At 44.5% G+C, this 19,327-nt stretch overlaps 1 protein-coding gene across 5 annotated transcripts in view; it reads left to right on the top strand.

The window, feature by feature from the left end:
• Positions 1-19,327, top strand: part of SF3B3 (splicing factor 3b subunit 3) — a 61,701-nt gene that overhangs the window by 31,406 nt on the left and 10,968 nt on the right. For 4 of the 5 annotated variants that reach the window (XM_051847265.3, XM_089320459.1, XM_089320460.1 and 1 more), the window contains 6 exons: positions 6,417-6,568; positions 8,828-8,983; positions 9,742-9,897; positions 10,495-10,638; positions 16,234-16,356; positions 17,045-17,199. In XM_051847265.3, the coding sequence (XP_051703225.1) occupies positions 6,417-6,568; positions 8,828-8,983; positions 9,742-9,897; positions 10,495-10,638; positions 16,234-16,356; positions 17,045-17,199 (886 nt within the window). The remainder of the gene's footprint in view (positions 1-6,416; positions 6,569-8,827; positions 8,984-9,741; positions 9,898-10,494; positions 10,639-16,233; positions 16,357-17,044; positions 17,200-19,327) is intronic. The other variant, XR_016225409.1, reaches the window with a different exon arrangement.

Raw genomic sequence — 19,327 nt, 5'->3', positions numbered from 1 at the left:
TGGGTTGGAAGTGGAGCAGCCGGGACTCAAAACCGGCACCCATATGGGATGCCGGCACTACAGGCTGGGGATTTAATCAGCTGCGCCACAGTGCCAGCCCCCTATAATATTTCTGTATCACTTCATCTGACACCAGAAACTTTATCTGGCCTAACAGCACAGTTTTAAGGCTTTCAGGATGCCTTCACCTGATGCTTTCTGCGCAGGTGAATAAGGAGAGCATCGAGTAGCTGTTCTTATTTCGGTGCAAACATTTCAGTACTTTAGAGCTATTAGGTGTGATATTCTTTGAGTTTTTGTTCATAAAGACACTGATTCCATCTGTGTAAGAGGTATGACATGAGGGAAAGTTGTTTCTTTTTCCTTTTTCTTTAACTGTTCTCTCATTGTGCTAAAACCACAGTGAAATTCAGATTTGCTGATGCTCATTAGTCAGCTGTTCTTATTAACAAAAGCAGATTGATTAAATGAGATCATTTTAGGGTGCGTGGCAAAGGGAGTGGGAGTCTGAGTTCCTCAATAAAAAGTTACCTGAAAGCACTGCAAGAGCAGGGGAAGTCTTGTGACAGTTGGATTTATTTTGTAGAAATAAATTCACTCCTCCTTTTCCCTTTGATTCACTGTGGGGTTATAGGTCTTTTCTGATCCTAGAACTCAATTTACTTGTTCCTGAGGAATGTGTGCCTAGTGAATAATATCACCCTGTCTGGTAGACAAAGCTTTTTCAAGAAAATAGCTTTGATTCTGCCTGAAACTTGGATGTTCTAGTTGTGTGGAACAAATTTAAGGGTGTTGGGAAATGTGTAGGAGGAAAACCTCTTTCCATTAGTAGATTATTGCACATTTTTGTGAATTTTGTTTTCATTGTAAGCATCAGTGACATAAAAGTTCTGTAGAAAGATGGGGAAAGTGAATAGCAAATTGGTAGTTTCATTTTAGCTGAGTAGATACTTATTAGGTATTTGGTTTTAATGTTGACATAGAGAAGGTGATCAGTGTTGGTATTCACTTTTGGCTTGCTAGCTTATTGATAGATTATTGCTTTTAGAAACATTGCCTGGATGGTTTAAACTAGAAGCATGCTTTGAAATAACCTAGTTTGCCCTTTTTTTTCCTCTTAACGTTTTTAGATAAACTTTTTGTTTTAAAACAGATTTAGGTTTACAGAAGTTAACCCCTCATTTTTATGAAAAGGACGAAAATAAAGCGTTGACTCTTTCAAGATAACACCTCTAGATAATAGGGACGCAAAATTCTGTCTCCTGAAATCCAATGTAATGTTTATTTTGATAGACATTGCTATAGGGTTTTGTGGGTGTTGGCTGGTTATTTTCAGGATAAATTCTGTACCTCCATCCTATAGTCATTTGAGTATACATGTGGACTCAGAGTAAAAAACACAGAACTTCTGTGTCAATGTACTTGCCTACTAAAAACAAAGACACGCATACAAAACTATTGTTTTAGTGTGATAAAAGGCACAAGCAGTTGCTGGGAGGGGCTGGAGCACAGTGAATGGTCCTGTGTTTGAGGATTAGGGCAGACTCTTTAGAGAAATGTTTGCTCACTTGATGATAAGCAGTATGCTACAGGACAGAACCTACAGCTGAAAAGTTTTCTGTTAAATAGTAAAGTCCAAGAAAGAACTGTATCCAGATAAATTTTAATCTTAGATACCGTTATCTGGTAAATCATTCACAAAAACAGGCCAGTTTCTTTTTGTACGTTTTCTTTCCAGATATTCTAAGTTACTGATGAGTGAACATTCCTCTGTCCACCCGTGCTGCAGTCTTCTAGGCAAATACTAACCTTGGCTGGTACTTGGTGATGCATACTACCAATACCAAGCCTTTTTTTCTCTTCCACAGGTGGCTGGTGAAGGTGCTGATCACCACAGGTGTGTACCTACTGCTAGGATCTACTGTGGGGTCTTAGAGTTATCCAGGGAGAGGGACCTAGACAAAATATTGAGGCTGCCCTAAGGGCATCTTTCAGAGGGTAACTTTGCAATTGGATGCTGTTGTGGTGCACATCCATCTGGTCAGAGGCAAGAATCAGTGTCTCCATTTTGTCCCACAGAACTTGGAAAATATGACTAGGTTATCTTTGACTAAACTTGAGAGAGTCTGTAGCCAGAAAACCTTAGTTTCCTACTATCCTTTAGAGTTGTACATTCCAGGTGTGCTGACTGAAAGATAAGGACCTAGACAAAGCACTTGAGTATATTCAGGAAAGTGCTAAGGCACAATAAGCACTAGGTCTTCCGAATGTGAAATGAGAATAAGGTACAGGATGGTGGCTCACTGTACCCTTTGGAATGAGTTGCTTATTGAACTCCGAGGTTAAGGGAAACTGCTATGGCAGTGCTCAGATAGAAGTCTAGTAACTGTGGCCTAACAATGACTTCTCATGCCCTAGTTGCTTCTCCTCTGAGAACTTGAGACTTGCAGTCCCTACGAAAAGACTGTGGGTATTTATACTTCTTAAGTCAGTGACTTCATTTCAAGCTTGGTTTTCTTATCCAACTTTCAACGTATGATCTCCTAGGGTGGAAAGAGTAGAATTTAGAGTGTGTTGTTGACAGAGTGATGGTTGATAATTTGAGCGAATTTGATGGAAAGCAGTTTTCAGACGTGAGTGGCTGCTTTATCACTCATTGATTTGCCCAATTTATTTCAGTCCATCTTTTATATATCAGCAGTCTGGGGCTTTGGGAAATTATATGGTGTTTGTATAACAAAATAAAGCAACTTTTGTTACTTTTGAAGATTAGCAATTTCTGGTTCAAAAGCTGAGCATTAGAGTAAAGCTTTTGAGTTTGTGTCATGTGGAGCTGGATTTTTTCTTTTTTTAAATATTTACTTGAGAGGCAGTTGCAAAGAGAAGAAGAGAGAGATGTCTTCCATCCGCTGGTTCACTCCCCATATGGCCCTAGTGGCTGGATCTGCGCCAGTCTGAAGTCAGAAGCCAAGAGCTTTTCTGGGTCTCCCATGTGGGTGCGGGGGCCCAAGAGCTTGTGCCATCTTCTACTGCTCTCTCAGGCTATAGCAGAGAGCTGGATCAGAAGTGAAGCAGCTGGGACTTGACATGGTGCCCATATGGGATGCCAGCACTGCAGGCGGCTGCTTTAAAACCTGCTATGCCACAGTGCCAGCCCTGGATTTTGTTTTTTTAATTTTATTTATTTGAAAGGTAGAGTTACAGAAGTTGGGGGAGACCGATCTTTCATCCTCTAGTTAACTCCCCACATGGCCACAGTAGCCAAGCTGGGCCAAGCTGGGCCAAGCTGAACCGAAAGCTTCTTCTGGGTTTCCTATGTGAGTGTAGAGGCCCAAGCCATCTTCACCTGCTTTTCTAGGTTTGTTAGCAAGGACCAAGATTGGAAGTGGAGCAGCTAGGACTTGAACCAAGCACCCTTATAGAAAGCTGGCATTGCAGGTGGCAGCTTAACCCACTGTACTGCAACACTGATCCTGGGTTTTGGTTTTGAGTTATTCAGACATGCATTTGAAGGACAACCAAGTCCTTACTCATGATAGTGAGCAGTGCTTAAGTCTACAAAGCTGTTTTATAAGATGTCCTCAAAGAATGTGTATGTCTTCACAGTTAAAATAATTAAGCACAAAACATCTTGTCCATTAATTCCTTAATTCTTTACTCTCTGGATTCCTCACTCATTGGGATAGATCTTTAATCCTAGGTTTTCAGCCACAAAAGTATATAGTTACATTGTTAACTGAAACAAAAGCTTCACAAAACAATACTTAACTGTATGTGAAGCAGTTTCATAAATTACTTTTATCATTAGTACTGATGACAACCTTCCAAATTGCTTTTTTTGTTTTTTTTTAAGATTTATTTATTTATTTCAAAGTCAGAGTTACACAGAGGAGAGGCAGAGAGAGGTCTTATATCCACTGGTTTACTCCCCAATTGGCTGCAGTGGCTGGAGCTGCACTGATCCGGATCCAGAAGCCAAGAGCTTCTTCTGGGGTTTTCATGTGGGTGCAGGGGCCCAAGGACATGGGCCATCTTCTGCTTTCCAGGCCATAAAGAGAGCTGGATCAAAAGTGGAGCAGCTGGGATTTGAACCGGCGCCCATATGAAATGCTGGCAATGCTGGAGGCAAATTTACCTGCTATGCCACAGTGCCAGCCCCCCAAATTGCTTTTATATCCTGCTAGTAAGAATGCTGCTAGAGGTGACACCAATGATGCATCTTAACTTAAGCTCCTGTGAAGAATACTGATTCTGCTGAGCTAATCTAGCAACTTTAGTTCACCTAGACTTCATTTGGAGCTGTCAGTACCAGAGTGTCTTTTTGGAGGTTTGGATCAGGAGTTGATACTGAATGAACTCTGACAAGGGTTCAGGCACAAAAGATCCTGTGGCTGCTACTGCTATAAGTGAGATTAGCCACTATAATTTATTTATTTATTTATTTGACAGGTGGAGTGGACAGTGAGAGAGAGACAGAGAGAAAGGTCTTCTTTTTGCCGTTGGTTCACCCTCCAATGGCCGCCACGGCCAGCGCGCTGCGGCCAGCGCACTGCGCTGATCCGAAGCCAGGAGCCAGGTGCTTCTCCTGGTCTCCCATGGGGTGCAGGGCCCAAGGACTTGGGCCATCCTCCACTGCACTCCCTGGCCACAGCAGAGAGCTGGCCTGGAAGAGGGGCAACCGGGACAGAATCCGGTGCCCTGACCGGGACTAGAACCCCGTGTGCCAGTGCCGCAAGGCGGAGGATTAGCCTAGTGAGCCGCGGCGCCGGCCTGCCACTATAATTTATTACCTTTTCTTGTTATTTTCTCCCTTATTTACCTGGCTTCTTATTAAGGGGCTTAAAAAGGGGGAGAAGATTAAAGATTCAGATATAAAGCAGGAAAATCTCAACTCTTTAAAAATAAAAATGCCTTTATTCATTGTTTGTGAAGCTTTTATATTAAACATTGTGCTGCTTGTGGGAGACATACACACAAGCTATTTTAGAGTGGGATATATGGGAAACAGATGGCCTTTAACTATGGAATCTGCAGGAGAAACATGGAATTACCTGTATACCTCCGGTCACCTGACTTTAGGAAGCTCATTATTGTTTGTTAATACAACTGCATTTCATTATAGACAGCAAATCCTAGTAGAATTGTTCATGACCATGGGATTGTTGTATTTTTAAATAGTGAAAAGTCAGAGAGGTCAAGGACTGACAGCATAAACAACTCCCTCTCAGGTGCTCCACACTTCCTCCTTGTCTGGTGTTCTTAGTATCATTCCCATTGGAAATAGTTTCCAACCCTAGAATGACTTAGTCACTTCAAAGATTAAGCTATGTTTTATTCATTGTGTTCCTGTATTAACTGCTTTAAAAAATTAGTTTATTTGCAAATCAGAGTTACAGAGAGAAATCTTCCATGTGCTGATTCACTCCCCAGATGGCTGCATTGGCCAGGGCTGACACAGGCAGAAGCCAGGGACTTCATCTGCGTCTCCCGTGTTGTTGGTGGCAAGGACCCTAACATGCTTGGAGTGTCTTCTGCTTTTCTCAGTCTATTAGCAGGGAGCTGGATTGGAAGTGGAGCAGCCATAATGTGAACCAGTGCCTATACAGATGCTGGTATTGTGGGCAGTGATTTTACCCTTTATGCCACATTGCTAGCCCTCTATGTAAGCTTAAAGAAGTGGGCTGACGCTGTGGTGTAACAGGTAAAGCCTCTGCCTGCAGTGCTGGCATCCCTGTAGGCACCAGTTTGAGTCCTGGCTGTTCCACTTCTGATCCAGCTCTGCTATGGCCTGGGAAAGCAGTAGAGAATGGCCGAAGTTCTTGGGCTCCTGGACCCATGTGGGAGACCCGGAAGAAGCTCCTGGCTTCAGATTGGTGTAGCTCCTGGTCATCAGAGCCAGTTGGGGAGTGAACCAGCAGATGGAAGACATTTCTCTCTCTCTCTCTCTCTCTGTGTAACTCTTGACTTCCAAATAAATGTATAAATCTTAAAAAAAAAATAAAGTAATTAGGGTTCCTTCCTAGTTTTAATGAGTATCTTCTTTATGGGTTATTATTGGCAATTTGCATAATAAACAAGTTCTAATTCACTTTTTCTATATATATAAATATCGTAGTGTTCAAAATATCTTCCTTCTTCTGATTCCCTTGCTTTGTCCTTTCTTGTTTCTCCAGCAAATGTATCAGAATACTAGTTTTCATATGTTCTTAAGTGTCCTTAGGCATCAGAGGAAGCAAGTATCTTTGTAGGCTGGTATGACTGTCCATATCTTCAGAATCATGCTGTGTTCTGTGGTGTGTGGTGACTACACAGAGAAGTACCTTGGAAAATTTCTGAAGAGAGAGCTGTTAGTATCTCATTTGGCTTTTAATCCTAATGAGTTGTTAGCTGACCAAATTTTTTCTTTGCTTTTTCAGATGAGTTTGATGCTTACATCATTGTGTCTTTCGTGAATGCCACTCTTGTGCTATCCATTGGAGAGACTGTGGAAGAAGTGACTGATTCGGGATTTCTGGGCACCACCCCAACCTTGTCCTGCTCCTTACTGGGAGATGATGCCCTGGTGCAGGTGAGGAGTCTCAGGGCTTACTTCCTACTTAGCTTGTGTTGTCCTTTCTTTGCCTTCATTGGCTATAGGCTGCTGTGTTCCTGTCTCTCTTCACTCTCACCTTTGTTAACATAGAGAACTGGCCTAAGAATTAGTTCTTTCAGATTTTGTTTTAAAAGATTCATTTTATTTATTTGAAAGTGTTACAGAGGGAAGTAGAGCCAGAGAGAGAGAGAGAAAAAGATTTTCCATTCGCTGGTTCACTTCCCGAATGACTTCAGTGTCCAGAACTGAGCTGATCCAAAGCCAGGAGCCAGCACTCTTGCTTTACTAGGCCAAAGCAGAGAGCTGGATCCGAAGTGGAGCAGCAGAGACTCAAAGCAGTGCCCGTGTGGGATGCTGGCACTGCAAGCTAGGGCTTTAAACCACTGCACCCCATCACCGGCCCTTATTTTATTTTATTTTATTTTATTTAAAGATTGATTTATTTGGGCCTGGTGCTGTGGCATAGTGGGTAAAAGCCACCACCTGCAGTGTTGGCATCCCATATTGGCGCCAATTCAAGTCCCAGCTGCTCCACTTCAGGTCCAGCTCTCTGCTGTGGCCTGGGAATGCAGTAGGAGATGGCCCATGTCCTTGTGCCCCTGCACCTGCATGGGCCAGAATCTCCTGGCTTCTGGTTTCAGATCGGCACAGCTCTGGCCATTGCGGCCAATTCGGGAGTAAACCAGGCGGATGGAAGACCTCTCTCTTCCTCTCCTCTCTGTGTAACTCTGGCTTTCAAATAAATAAATAAATCTTTTTTTTTTTTTTTTTTTTTTAATTTATTTACTTCATTGGCAGAGTTACAGACAAAGAAAGGGAGAGAGAGAGAGATCTTCCATCTACTGTTCGCTCCCCAAATGGCTGCAGTGCCCAGATCTGGGCCAATCCCAAGCCTAGAGCCAGGAGGCCCAGAGCTGCCTCAGGGTCTCCTGTGCAGGTGCAGAGGCCCAAGCACTTGGCCCTTCTTTATTGCTTTCCCAGGCCATAAGCAGAGAGCCTGATCAGAAAAAGATCAGCTGGGACTTGAGCTCTTGCCCATATGGGATGTCAGTGCTGCAAGTGGATGCGTAAACTACTACGCCACAGCGCCGACCCCAGTTCTTTCAGATTTTAAATAATTCAGCTTTTTGGCTGGCACCGCAGCTCAATAAGCTAATCCTCCGCCTGCCTGCAGCGCTGGCACACCAGGTTCTAGTCCCGGTCGGGGCGCTGGATTCTGTCCCGTTTGCCCCTCTTCCAGGCCAGCTCTCTGCTGTGGCCACGGAGTGCAGTGGAGGATGGCCCAAGTGCTTGGGCCCTGCACCCCATGGGAGACCAGGAGAAGCACCTGGCTCCTGCCATCGGATCAATGCGGTGCGCCGGCCGCAGCGGCCATTGGAGGGTGAACCAACGGCAAAGGAAGACCTTTGTCTCTCTCTCTCTCTCACTGTCCACTCTGCCTGTCAAAAAAAAATAATAATAATCCAGTTTTAGAATTTTGGTGCATGACATCCTTTCTGCCATTTCTATGTTACTGACACATACCATAAATGCTTTCATTTTTATCAAAGAGGGTTTTTTTTTTTTTTTAAAGAAACTGTTCTCTTTTTTTTTTAAGATTTTATTTATTTGAGTGGTAGAGTTACAGATAGTGAAAGGGAGAGACAGAAAAAGTCTTTCATCCGCTGATTCATTCCTCAAAACAGCTGCAGCAGTCAGAGATGGGCCGACCTGAAACTAGGAACTTCTTTCAGGTCTCCCACGTAGGTGCAGGGGCCCAAGGCTTGTGCCAAATTGAACTGCTTTTCCAGGTTATAGCAGAGAGCTGGATTGAAAGAGGAGCAGCTGGGATTAGAACCAGTGCTCATATGGGATGCTGGTGCTGGAGGTGGAGAATCAACCTACTGCACCACAGCACTAGCCCCAATAGTTTTTTTTCTAATACATTATTTTTCATCTTCCTTTCTTTTTTGAAACAGAGTTAGAGAAATTTTCCATATGCTGGTTTACTCCCCAAATGGCTGCAATGGTTGGTGCTGGTCCAGGCCAAAGCCAGGAACCTGGAACTATATCTGGGCCCCTTATGTGGTGGGTGCCAGGCTCTTGGCATCTTCCACCACCTTCCTTGGTGCTTTTGTAGTTTACTCTTCATGGGCTTCACATTCAATGTCTTAACATCTCCTTTGGGTAAGGATGGGGTATCAGATCTGATAGGTGTTGCAGGTTGTTGTCAGTGATGAGTGTTTTTGCCTCTAGGTGTACCCAGATGGCATTCGGCACATACGGGCAGACAAGAGAGTCAACGAGTGGAAGACTCCTGGAAAGAAGACAATTGTGAAGTGTGCGGTGAACCAGCGACAAGTGGTGATTGCCCTGACAGGAGGAGAGCTGGTCTATTTTGAGATGGATCCTGTATGTTATTTTTATCATCCACTGTGGGAGTTGTAGTCCAGGCATCTATATTATATTCACAAAAAGTATTGAGGAGTGAAAGTGTCCATTAGCAAACCAGGCATTTTTATAGAAAAGAGGAAAGAATAAGGTGATACCTAATTCTAATTAGAATTAGAAATATCTTCTTAGCAATGAGACAGTTGTCTTAATGCAGTTCGCACTCTACTTTTCCAACTGAAGTTTGGCATAGATTTGTGTCTGCAATCTGAATTTGTGTCTGAGTTGTTCCTTTGCTCTTCTAATATGGAAGGATGGTAGATAACTCTGTCTCTCTCTCTCTTTTTTTTTTTTTTTTTTTTTTTTTTTTTTGCTCTTAGGAAATCTCCAACATAGCCAGTTTTCATAGTCTTAGTGTTTGTTACAGCTTTGTGTTTATCACATATGAATTCCTTTCACTCAAGGTTTTCTCATGAATGAGCAGTTTTTGTTTCTTGACAGCTGGTTTGCTTAGAAAATTTGTGGTACATTGAACTTGTCAAAGGTCTCTTGATTGTCTTGTCAGTGGGAGAAAGTAATTTTGTTTATGGTTAGCTTATGAAGTTCAATCTTTGGCTCTTGGGTTGGGAAATTCTTGGATGTCTCTATTTAGAGTAATGAAAGAAAGCTGAAAGAAACCTTAAACAGTCTGCTTCCCTTCCTGTCTCCTGGGTGTAGGGTTTGTGGGTGAATTAGGGTATTTCTTTCGCCCTGTACTTTGTGACCTTTCCTTTCTCTAGTCAGGACAGCTGAATGAGTACACAGAACGGAAAGAGATGTCAGCAGATGTGGTGTGCATGAGTCTGGCCAATGTGCCTCCTGGAGAACAGCGGTCTCGTTTCCTGGCTGTGGGACTGGTAGACAATACTGTCCGAATTATCTCCCTGGACCCCTCGGTGAGTGATGCCCTTGTATTCAAGGATCTTCTGGTTTAACCCGAGTACCTGGCCTGTGCATGGTGTCTCTTGAGATTAGCAGGACTGGGCTCCACAGTCTATGTTGCTATGTCTATTGGTTACCATTGCAACATAGCCCAGGCATCCTCCGCTGTGGTTTGAGGATGCTCAACTGAGACTATGAGATATTTCTTTGGCATAAGCTTTGGTTTCCCTGTGTAGTTTTTTAAAAATCAGCAAAGAAGCTTAAAGAAACCAAACAGTTGCTTTCCCCTCTGGATATAGGATCTCGGGCTGAGTTGGGTATGTTTTATCCCTCTGTGTTTGCATAGGAGCAATTGACTTGCTCCAGGGCTTTTGATGGCTTTGAGGGAGGTGTCCTTTGCTTATTTACTCTTCCATTGTATGTTTTAACATAATAAGGCATGTTACTCTCAAAGCTTATGCCCAGATGTCCCCCCCCTTAGAAATCAGTCTTGGGGTTTTCTCTGCCCACTAGAGTACTTCAGTCCTAGAATTAGATTCCTCTTAGGGATGTCTTTCTAAAATTGATCATTTATTGTGATTTTTATGATTTTCTCTCCCTTCCCGCCCCAGGACTGTTTGCAACCTCTGAGCATGCAGGCTCTCCCAGCCCAGCCTGAGTCCTTGTGTATTGTGGAAATGGGGGGAACGGAGAAGCAGGATGAGCTGGGTGAGAGGGGCTCTATTGGATTCCTATACTTGAATATTGGGCTACAGGTAAGAAATCCAGAAACTCACATTGTTGGTATCAGCCTGTCTGTAGGTTCCTTGTACTCCATTGTCCTACACAGGCATTTTTGTGCACTTGGTATCAGAGACTCAGTGTAGGAAAATGAATGGCATTGCTCTCCATTCCACTTTTCTCAGCTCTTTAATTAGAACAAATGAAACCTGAGGAATATTTGGAGAGAGAAAAAGTATTTGTAGAGCGTTCACATCTGACAGCGCTTTGCAGTTGCTACGAAGCCATTGCATTCTCAAGGTCACCTGTGAGTCCCATAGTAGTCAGCTCTTGAAATGAATTACCTCACAGATCACAATTGGCTGCGTTAGTAAGGACCTATACGTGTTCCCTGTTGTCAAACTAGCCTGAGCTCTTCTTGCCAAAGAACAGCAGAAACCTAATGATCAGAGTCGAGGTTTTTGATAGCGTTTTTTATTTTCCTTAATGCTTATTTACTCAGCAATTTTATCTAGCCCAGGTACTTTCTGGTTTTTAATTTTACTTTCTAATCTAGAAATCCTCAAACATAGAAATTAGAGACACTAGGAGCCAGTGCTGTGGTGTACTAGGTTAATCCTCTGCTTGCAGTGCAGGCGTCCCATATGAGTGCTGGTTTGAGTCCTGGCAGCTCCTCTTCTAATCCAGCTCTTTGCTATGACCTGGGAAAGCAGTGGAGGATGGCCCAAGTGCTTGGGCCCCTATACCCATGTAGGAGACCCAGAAAAAGTTCCTGGCTCCTGGCTTTGGGTTGGCCCAGCTCTGGCCATTGCAGCCACTTGAGGAGTGAACCAGTGGATGGAAAACAAAGTCTTTAAAAAAATAAAACTAAAGATATTAATCTAATGAGCCTCCATGTACACAGTTTTAAAGGGAAAGTCAGGGAAAAAGAGAAGGAGAAAGGTCTTCCAATTGCTGGTTCACTCCCCAAATGACTGCAATGATCAGGATTGGACTGGAATGAAACCAGTAGTCAGGAGTTTCATCCCATGGGTACAGGGGCCCAAGCACTTAGGCCATCTTCCACTGCTTTCCCAGGCTACCAGCGGGGAGCTGAATTGAAAGTAAAGCAGACTTGGCTGGCGCCACTGCTCAATAGGCTAATCCTCTGCCTGCGGCACTGGCACACTGGGTTCTAGTCCCGGTCGGGGCAGTGGATTCTGTCCCAGTTGCCCCTCTTGCAAGCCAGCTCTCTGCTGTGGCCCGGGAGTGCAGTGGGGGATGGTTCAAGTGCTTGGGCCCTGCACCCCATGGGATACCAGGAGAAGCACCTGGGTCCTGGCTTTGGATCAGCGCGGTGTGGCAGCCATTGAGGGGTGAACCAACGGCAAAGGAAGACCTTTCTCACTGTCTACTCTGTCAAAAAAAAAAAAGTGAAGCAGCCAAAACTTGAACTGGAGCCCACATGGGATGCCTGAGCCACAGGTAGAGGCTTAACTATGCCACAGCGCTGGCCCCTCTGCTGTTCTTTTTAAATCTCTTCCTTGTATATCTTTAGTTTGGGGGTTGTTTTGTTTTTTTTTAAAGGCAGAAAGAGAAATCCTATTCTCTTCTGATGCATTCCACAAATGCCCACAACAGCCAGGAAGCTCAGAATTCAGTTTGGTTCTCCCTTCCGGGTGACAAAGTAGGGACTCAAGCACTTGTGCCATTACCTGCTGTCTTTTAAGCACATATTAGCTGGAAATTGGAATTAGGAGCAGAGTCAGGACTCAAACCCAGTCACTGCAATCTGGAATGCAGGCATCCCAAGTGACATCTTGGGACTGTGCTGTATGCTGATTATTGGTTTTGTAGAATTTCCCACCTTTTGCCTTGAGAGAGTCTTTTTTTTTTTTTTTTTTTTTTTTTTGGACAGGCAGAGTTAGAGAGAATCAGAGAGAAAGGCCTTCCTTCCGTGGTTCATCCCCCAAGTGGCCACTACGGCCGGCGCGCTGCGCCAATCCGAAGCCAGGAGCCAGGTGCTTCTTCCTGGTCTCCCATGCAGGTGCAGGGTCCAAGGACTTGGGCCATCCTCCACTGTCTTCCCGGGCCACAGCAGAAAGCTGGAGTGGAAGAGGAGCAACTGGGACTAGAATCTGGGGTGCCGGTGCCAGAGGTGGAGGATTAGCCAAGTGAGCCACGGTGCCTACTGAAAGAGTCACTTTTTATGTAATATTGCAGTATTCTCTGCTTCCTTAATCTAGTAGAAAGATCTAGACCATTAGAAATGCAAGGCTTGGAGCCGGTGCCGTGGCTCACTAGGCTAGTCTTCCACCTGCGGCGCCGGCACACCAGGTTCTAGTCCCGGTCGGGGCGCCGGATTCTGTCCCGGTTGCCCCTCTTCCAGGCCAGCTCTCTGCTGTGGCCAGGGAGTGCAGTGGAGGATGGCCCAGGTGCTTGGGCCCTGCACCCCATGGGAGACCAGGAGAAGCACCTGACTCCTGGCTTCAGATCAGCGCGATGCACCAGCCGCCAGCATGCTAGCCGTGGCGGCCATTGGAGGGTGAACCAACGGCAAAGGAAGACCTTTCTCTCTGTCTCTCTCTCACTGTCCACTCTGCCTGTCAAAAAACAAAACAAACAAAAATACAAGGCTTGGGACTGGCATTGTGGCACAGATGGAGTTAGATACAGTGTTGGCATCATATATGAGTACCAGTTGAAGTTCCAATTCTTATACTTCCCATCCATCTCCCTGCTATTGTGCATGGGAACGCAGCAGGAGATGGCTCAGGTACTTGGGCCCCTGCCACCGTCGTGGGAGACCTTGATGGAGTTCCTGGCTTCTGACTTGGGCGCAGCTCAGCCCCAGTTGTTGTAGCCATTTGGGGAGCGAACCAATGGATGGACGATATCTGTAACTCTGCCTTTCAGACAATTAAATAAACCTTAAAAAAAAAAAAAAAAAAAAAAAAACAAGAAAGAAAGAAATACAAGGTGAGCTGCATGTATAATTTAAACTTTCTGTAGTTTTTTTTTTACAGATTTATTTATTTGAAAATCAGAGTTACACAGAAGGAGAAGGAGAGGCAGAGAGAGAGAGAGAGAGGTGTCTTCCATCCGTTGGTTCACTCCCCAGATGGCCGCAATGGCTGGAGCTGCACTGATCGAAATCAGGAGGCAGGAGCTTCCTCTGGGTCTCCCACGTGGGTGCAGGGGCCCAAGGACTTGGGCCATCTTCTTCTGCTTTCCCAGGCCAAAACAGAGAGCTGGATCAGAAGAGGAGCAGCCGTGACTAAAACCGGCGCCCATACTGGGTGCCGGCGCTTTAGGCTAGGGCTTTAACCCACTGTGCCACAGTGCCAGCCCCCTTTCTGTAGTTCTGTAGCTAGAAAAAGGAACAAATGAAATTAATTTTAATGTTTTATTGCAGTTTAAATATGTAATCAATATAAAATTGCTTATTTTTTTATAATAGGTCTTTGAAAACTGAAATTTGACAGTTTACATTTAACAGAATTATCTCAACACTTAATGGCCACCTGTAGCTTGATGGCTTTTGTATTGGATAACATAGACAAAGAAGTTGATGAGATTTAATTATTTGGAATTGGAGGGGAGGCAATAGTATTTTCTAGGTAGTGCTGTTTATTCTATGTTGGCATCACTTAAAGAAGTTTTCCTACTTTGATTGATGTTTGAATCCGTTACCTGTTTCAGAGCTCCTTGTCAACATTTTTCTTGACAGCTGATAGTACACATTGCCTAGATTTAGTATTTCTTTAGGGGTTAGGAAATCTTGATGTTCCTTTTTTTTTTTTTCCTTAAGATTATTTTATTTGAAAGGCAGAGTTATAGAGAGGCAGAGAGAGGCCTTCCATCCACTGGTTTACTCCCCAAATGGCCACAGTGGCTGGAGCCGAACCCATCTGAGGCCAGGAGCCAGGAGCTTCTTCCAGGTCTCCCACATGGGTGCAGGGGCCCAAGCACTTGGGCCATCTTCTGCTGCTTTTTCAAGTGATAGCAGAGGGCTGGATTAGAAGTGGAGCAGCTGGGACTAGTACCAGCGCCCATATGGGATGCTGGCAATGCTGGTGGCTGCTTTACCTACTAGGCCACTGCGCCAGCCCCTGTTCTGTTTCTTTTTATGTTTAACTAGCTAGACCTCTTTAAAGAGTTCATTTCTTCGGTTACCCTAAATATAGTTCACACAAGAAAGAGATAAATGCATCCTTTTTTTCCCTTTGTTCATCTCTTTAGGGTTTGAGTTAAGGTCCTAGCAATCTCCCTTCAGTGGGGAGCGTTGAAGTGGGTTTTTGTTAATTAAGTAATGTAAACTTGGGTTTTTGTATGTTTTTGCTTCAAACAGTCTTGGTGGGAGGGTGATGGTAAATTGCCTCATTTTAGAAAAATTAGAGTTCTTTGAAGTTGGTTCTTTTATTTTTTTTAATATGACCCCACTATTTTTTGAGGTTTCTGTGCCTTGTACAAGATGTTCCACATGAATCTGGGGCATTTTTGCCATAGTCACACATAAGTCATTTCTCTCTCTTTTTAGTGTGTGTGTGTGTGTGTGTGTGTGGTTTTTTTTTTTTTTTTTTTTTTTTTTTTCCAATTTGAAGTCAAAATTAGGGGGAAATACAGAGAAGTCTTGCATCTGCTGGTTCACTCCACAGATGTCCGCGATGGCCAGGGCTGGGCCAGGCCAAGTCAGGAGTTCATCCAGGTCTCCCATGTGGGTAGCAGGGGCCCAAATACTTAGGCCATCTTCTGCTGCTTTTCCCAGGTCATCAGTAGGGAGCTGGTTTATAAGTGGTGCACCCAGGACACAAACTCGTGCCCATATGGGATACCAGCATTGCATGTAGTGGCTTTACCTGGTATGCTATAGTGCCGGTCCCTAGTCATTTCTCTTAAGGGCTTGTTCCTTTTGGGACCATCATCTTTCTTGGACAGGATGTTTCATACATCAGGAACATTTTTGCGCTGGCCCTGAATTAGTCATTTCTTCTTTGGGGAAATGTTGTTCGGAGACAAGAGTTAACAGGCTTGATTTTTTGTTTTTGTTTTTAAGATTTATTTATTTATTAGAGAGGCAGAGGCACAGAGAGAGAGAGAAATCTTCCATCCACTGGTTAGTTCCCCAGATGGCCGCATCAGCTGAAGCTGGGCCAATCCAAAGCCAGGAGCTAGGAGCTTCTTACAAGTCTCCCTTGGATGCAGGGGCCCAAGGACTTAAGCCATCTTCTACTGCTTTTCCAGGCCATTGCAGAGAGCTGGATCAGAAGTGGAGCATCTGGGGCTTGAACTGGTGCCCATATGGGATGCCAGCACTACAGGCAGTGGAATTACCCATTCCACCACAGCGCTGGCCTCCTTGGTTATTTTTAACTGTGAATCTGTTTTAGAATGTATAAAGTTTAACATGTATGGCAATATATATATAGTGCACCACCAGTATTTTTCACTTCCTATATGTGCTCTGTAACTGTGAATGAATGAATGAGTAACTTGGTAATGCGTAACATCTAATCACTAGAATCTTTTAAACTGCCAGGTCATTTCTTTCCATGTACTCTTTATTTATTAATTGCTAATCAAGGGCTTTCCTCACAGGTGGTAAGCTTCCATCGTGAATTGCCCTCATTCATTCCTTTGCTTTTGATTAGAATGGTGTGCTGCTGAGAACTGTCCTGGACCCTGTCACTGGAGATCTGTCTGACACTCGCACTAGGTACTTGGGGTCCCGTCCTGTGAAGCTGTTTCGTGTTCGGATGCAAGGCCAAGAAGCTGTAAGTAATAAAAAGGAGCAAGCAGCACATTCAGATGCTTGTGGTTCTGGCAGAGAATAATCCCTTTGGTGTAAGCTGTACTCCCAGTATATTGGTTGGTTTGACTCTAGCTCCGTATTGGTTTCCTTTATGTGGAAGTCATGTGTTCCTTAATCCAGAGCTTCTTAACTTGGTTTCTATGGCAGTTTGTCATGATTTGGTTATATGTATTGATCCCTACAACTATAAGCCTGGGCAAATAGTGGTAAGGAGTAGCTGGTAACCTCCTGTCTAGGATACCATTACCTTGAGTAATCTTGTCAGGTTTATCGCAGTCTTAATATCATAGTTTGCTATATAAGATGGAGATTTGGAAATATTATATCCTTTGAAATTAAGAATATTAATCTTGCTGAGCACAGGGCTGGTTCTTAATTCTTGCAGGTGTCCAGCCTCATGAGAATATTCCATTTTAGGCATGTGGAGACAGGCTTAAAGGCACTGATTAGGCTAGGTCATATGGTTAGTAACCCAGGGATTTGGCATACATGCAGTCGTATGTTGCCTCTTCTGGACTTCTTAAGGTAGCCCTTTAGGTTTCTAAAATCCCTTGATGTTCTGTGGACTGAAATTTGGGAATAAGGTGTTCGGTGCGTATACCATGTTTCAGTTTTTCCCAGTCTTACTGGAGGTGGTTTTTCCTTCTCAGGTATTGGCCATGTCAAGCCGCTCATGGTTGAGTTATTCTTACCAGTCTCGCTTCCATCTGACTCCTCTGTCTTATGAGACCCTGGAATTTGCATCAGGCTTTGCATCTGAACAGTGTCCAGAGGGTATTGTGGCCATCTCCACAAATACCCTGAGGTGAGTGAGTCCCATGGATGCAACCCTACAGGAAACCTTTCTGCCAGGGGCTCAAATTGATTCGGCCTGATGTTGGAGGAGGTTGTGGAGAGATGGCACAGAGCCTGATGTTCTTCATAGACTGTTGTGTTGCAGTTGAAATCTTCGTTTGCCTCAGGACTTAAGTACCTGGGAGCTGGGTTTTGGTGTTTAGAATTTTAGCTCTGTGTAGACCTTCAAACCTAGATTTTAATATATTTATTTATTTACTTGAGAAGCATAGTTACAGTCAGAGAGGGAGACAGAGAGGTTTTCTTTCTTTCTTTTTTTCTTTTCTTTTTTTTTTTTTGACAGAGTGGACAGTGAGAGAGAGACAGAGAGAAAGGTCTTCCTTTGCCGTTGGTTCACCCTGCAATGGCCGCCACGGCTGGCGTGCTGGCGCCTGGTACATCGCGCTGATCTGAAGCCAGGAGTCCGGTGCTTCTCCTGGTCTCCCATGTGGGTGCAGGGCCCAAGCACTTGGGCCATCCTCCACTGCACTCCGTGGCCACAGCAGAGAGCTGGCCTGGAAGAGGGGCAACCGGGACTAGAATCCGGTGTGCCGGCGCCGCAAAGCGGAGGATTAGCCTAGTGAGCCGTTGTGCCGGCCAGAGAGGTTTTCTAGCTGCTGGTTCACTACTCAGGTGGTCGCAATGGCTGGAGCTGGGCCAATCAGGAGCCAGGAGCTTCTGGGTCTCCTATAGGGTGCAAGGTCCCAAGCACTTGGGCCATCTTCTGCTGCTTTCCCAGGCCATCAACAGGGAGTGAGATCAGGAGTGGAGCAGCGGACTTGAACAGGGGCCCATGTGGGATGCCAATGTCACAGGCGGATGCTTAACCTTTGCCACAGCGCTGGCCTCTTTACAATACAGTCTTGAGAATTGAGATACTTGTTTTCCATCGATGGCAATAAGTTAGTTTTGCAGTAAGTTTTGGATTACTAGTAGCCTTTTCATGTTGTTGCATCATTGTAGTGTTATATCTTAAATTTTAACATTAATACTAAATTTACTTAGGGGTTCTCCAAGTTAACAGCTGTTCATACAATATTGACTTTAAGAGTGAGCACACTTGGGAGTGCCTGAGTTCAAGTGCTAGCTCTGTCTCAGATTCTGCTTTCTTGCCAGCACATACCCTGGGAGACAGTGGGTGATGGCTCAAGTACTTGAGTCCCTGACATGCAGGACAACAGATAAGGCTGGGCCAGGCCAAAGCCAGGAGACCAGAGTCTCCCGTGTGAGTGGCGGGGCTCAAAGACATCAGCCGTCACCTGCTGCCCCCCAGGATGCATTGGCAGCAAACTGGATCAGAAGCTGAGTTTGTATAACTTGAACCAGAGAATTCTGATATGGGATGCAGCCATCCCAAGTGGCAGCTTGACTTGTGCTATGATGCCCCTTCCACTTTTTTTGTCTTGCTTGATGTATCTTAGGCTTCTTGAATCTGTTGGTTAATATCTTATTTTTTGAAATTTTTATTTTATTATTTTTCTAGTTTCTCAGTTCTTTCCTTTTGGGATTGTTGTGTCTTTTTCTGTCCTTCCTTGCAACTTTTTAGTTTCCCCTTCTGTATTCTGTCTCATTGACTGCTACAGTTTCAGTAGGGAAGAATCAAATATAGGACTAGGTTACCTGGTAATATACCCTCCCTGAGACTCCTCTTTCAGAGTAGTGGAGAATTTTCAAAAGTTTTAGAATTTATTTTCACATCAAAAATGTCTTTTGGCCATTTTTTTCCACAGTTGCCTTTTTTTTTCTTTTGCTTAAGGTTTATTTTATTTATTTAAAAGGCAGAATTACAGAGAGGTGGAGAGAGATAGACTGACCTTCCATCCACTGGTTCACTCCCCGGATGGCCACAACAGCTGGAGCTGCGCCAGTCTGAGGCCAGGCACGAGGAGCTTCTTCGCCATCTCCCACTCTCCCATGTGGATGCAGGGTCCTAAAAGACTTGGACCTTTCACTGCTTTCCCAGGCCACGGCAGAGAGCTAGATCAGAAGTGGAGCAGTCAGGAGTGGCACTCATGTGGGATGTTGGCACTGTAGGCGGCGGTTTTACTTGCTGTGCCAGAGCACCGGTCCCGCCATTTGGTTTTAGGAGATAGAGAGCT

This window comes from Oryctolagus cuniculus, chromosome 18, assembly GCF_051225735.1.
Source record: "Oryctolagus cuniculus isolate XC-2025 breed Fujian yellow rabbit chromosome 18, ASM5122573v1, whole genome shotgun sequence".
NCBI classification, from domain to species: domain Eukaryota; kingdom Metazoa; phylum Chordata; class Mammalia; order Lagomorpha; family Leporidae; genus Oryctolagus; species Oryctolagus cuniculus.
Note: the sequence above shows the minus strand (reverse complement) of the source record. Positions and strands in the feature narration are given on the sequence as shown.